The 1,431-nt window shown below is 48.0% G+C and overlaps 1 protein-coding gene across 1 annotated transcript, besides 3 other annotated features; it reads left to right on the top strand.

Moving 5' to 3' along the window:
- Positions 1-59: 59 nt before the first annotated feature.
- Positions 60-88: a microsatellite.
- A 295-nt stretch (positions 89-383) lies between these two features.
- On the top strand, positions 384-980 carry Tco025E_09533 (adenylate kinase; the record flags this gene model as incomplete). The annotated part of the gene is made up of 1 exon (XM_029376350.1): positions 384-980. One exon carries the CDS (start codon positions 384-386, stop codon positions 978-980), a length of 597 nt encoding a protein of 198 aa, XP_029223534.1.
- Positions 981-1,187: 207 nt separating this feature from the next.
- Positions 1,188-1,224: a microsatellite.
- Positions 1,224-1,246: a microsatellite.
- Between the last annotated feature and the right edge of the window lie 185 nt (positions 1,247-1,431).

The following is a 1,431-nucleotide window of genomic DNA, read 5'->3' as shown; positions in this document are numbered from 1 at the left end:
GTCACCCCTCCGCAGTTTATTTGTCGATCACTGCATCCATGGTTACTATGCGTGTGCACTATATATATATATATATATATACGTATATGTGTGTGTGTGTTCTCAGTGTCTCTTCCTTCAATGGGTTTGGTGATTTTATATTTTCCTCATTTCTGCTGCTCCTTTTTTTTCCGATACTTTTTTATTTTATGTTTACGCATGCATAACTTGTGTGTGTATGTGTGCCATTGAGTGTAGCTTCCTTACGGTGCACCATTCAAATCTGCTCTGCCACACTTGACTCGGAGTCCGCGGGGCCTGGTATTAGTTTTCCCTCGCTTGTGTTGCCCAGTATAACAATGAATTTGTTGCTCTTTGGTGCACCGGGTTGCGGAAAGGGCTCAATGAGCGTGGCTCTCGAGCGGGAGTTTGGCCTGCTCCACCTTAGTGCTGGGGATCTCTTGCGGGAGGAGGTGGAGAGGGGGACTCCGCTGGGAAGGGAGGTCGCGGTCCTCATGAACGAGGGGCACCTTATCCCGGATGAGTTGATTGTGAATATTATGATCAACCGCGTACAGAAGCCGGATGCCAAGAAGGGTGTCCTTCTCGATGGTTTCCCCCGTACGTTGCGTCAGGCGCAAGCCCTCACAGAAAGTGGGCTTCACATCGATGCCGTGATCTTCATTAATGTGGATCCAAAGTTGCTAGAGGAGCGTTGCCTGCTGCGTCGTCTGGATCCTGTCACGGGACGCATTTACAACTTGAAGAGCGATCCACCGCCAGAGTCCATCATGAACCGCCTCCTCATCCGCTCCGACGACACCCGTGAGAAACACCAGCGAAGGATGAAGATTTACCGAGAACAGAAGGAAGCCCTCATGAAACACTATGAAGGAGTGATCATAGAGGTGGATGGCAATCCACCCTTGCCCGTGGTGTACGCGATGGTGCGGGCAAGCATCGCTCCCTTGTGGAACGCGAAGGTCAAGAGTAAACTCTGAAGTGGACGCATAAAGGGGCTTAATGTGAAGCGAAAGGATTAGGTGGGGTGGGGGAGGAGCGAAAGGAAGGAATAAGCAGACTTCAGTTGTTGTTCTTCTTCTTTTTTCTGCCTGGGGGAGTGCTGTATTCGCCACTGTAGTCCTCGACGCGTTTGCCTTGGAGTATTTACTGCGCATTCTCTTGCACCCCCTCCCCCAAAACGAAACTATATATACATATAAATGTATATATATATATATATATGTGTGTGTCTGTGTGTGTGTGTATTTATTTAGTTCGTCCTACTTCAATTGAATACTAACCTCCCGTTGTTCGTACCTGCGTCAGTAACCACAGGAGAAGAAGAGACGATTTCTAACGTTTTAAGGTAATAACGAGGAAATAAGAATGGAAGGGTAGGTGGAAAAAAGCGGAGTGTGGGGGGGGAAAAAAATGGAAAGCGAAATTTTT

Source organism: Trypanosoma conorhini (assembly GCF_003719485.1).
Source record: "Trypanosoma conorhini strain 025E chromosome Unknown Tco_14.4_contig_01160, whole genome shotgun sequence".
NCBI lineage: Eukaryota > Euglenozoa > Kinetoplastea > Trypanosomatida > Trypanosomatidae > Trypanosoma > Trypanosoma conorhini.
Note: the sequence above shows the minus strand (reverse complement) of the source record. Positions and strands in the feature narration are given on the sequence as shown.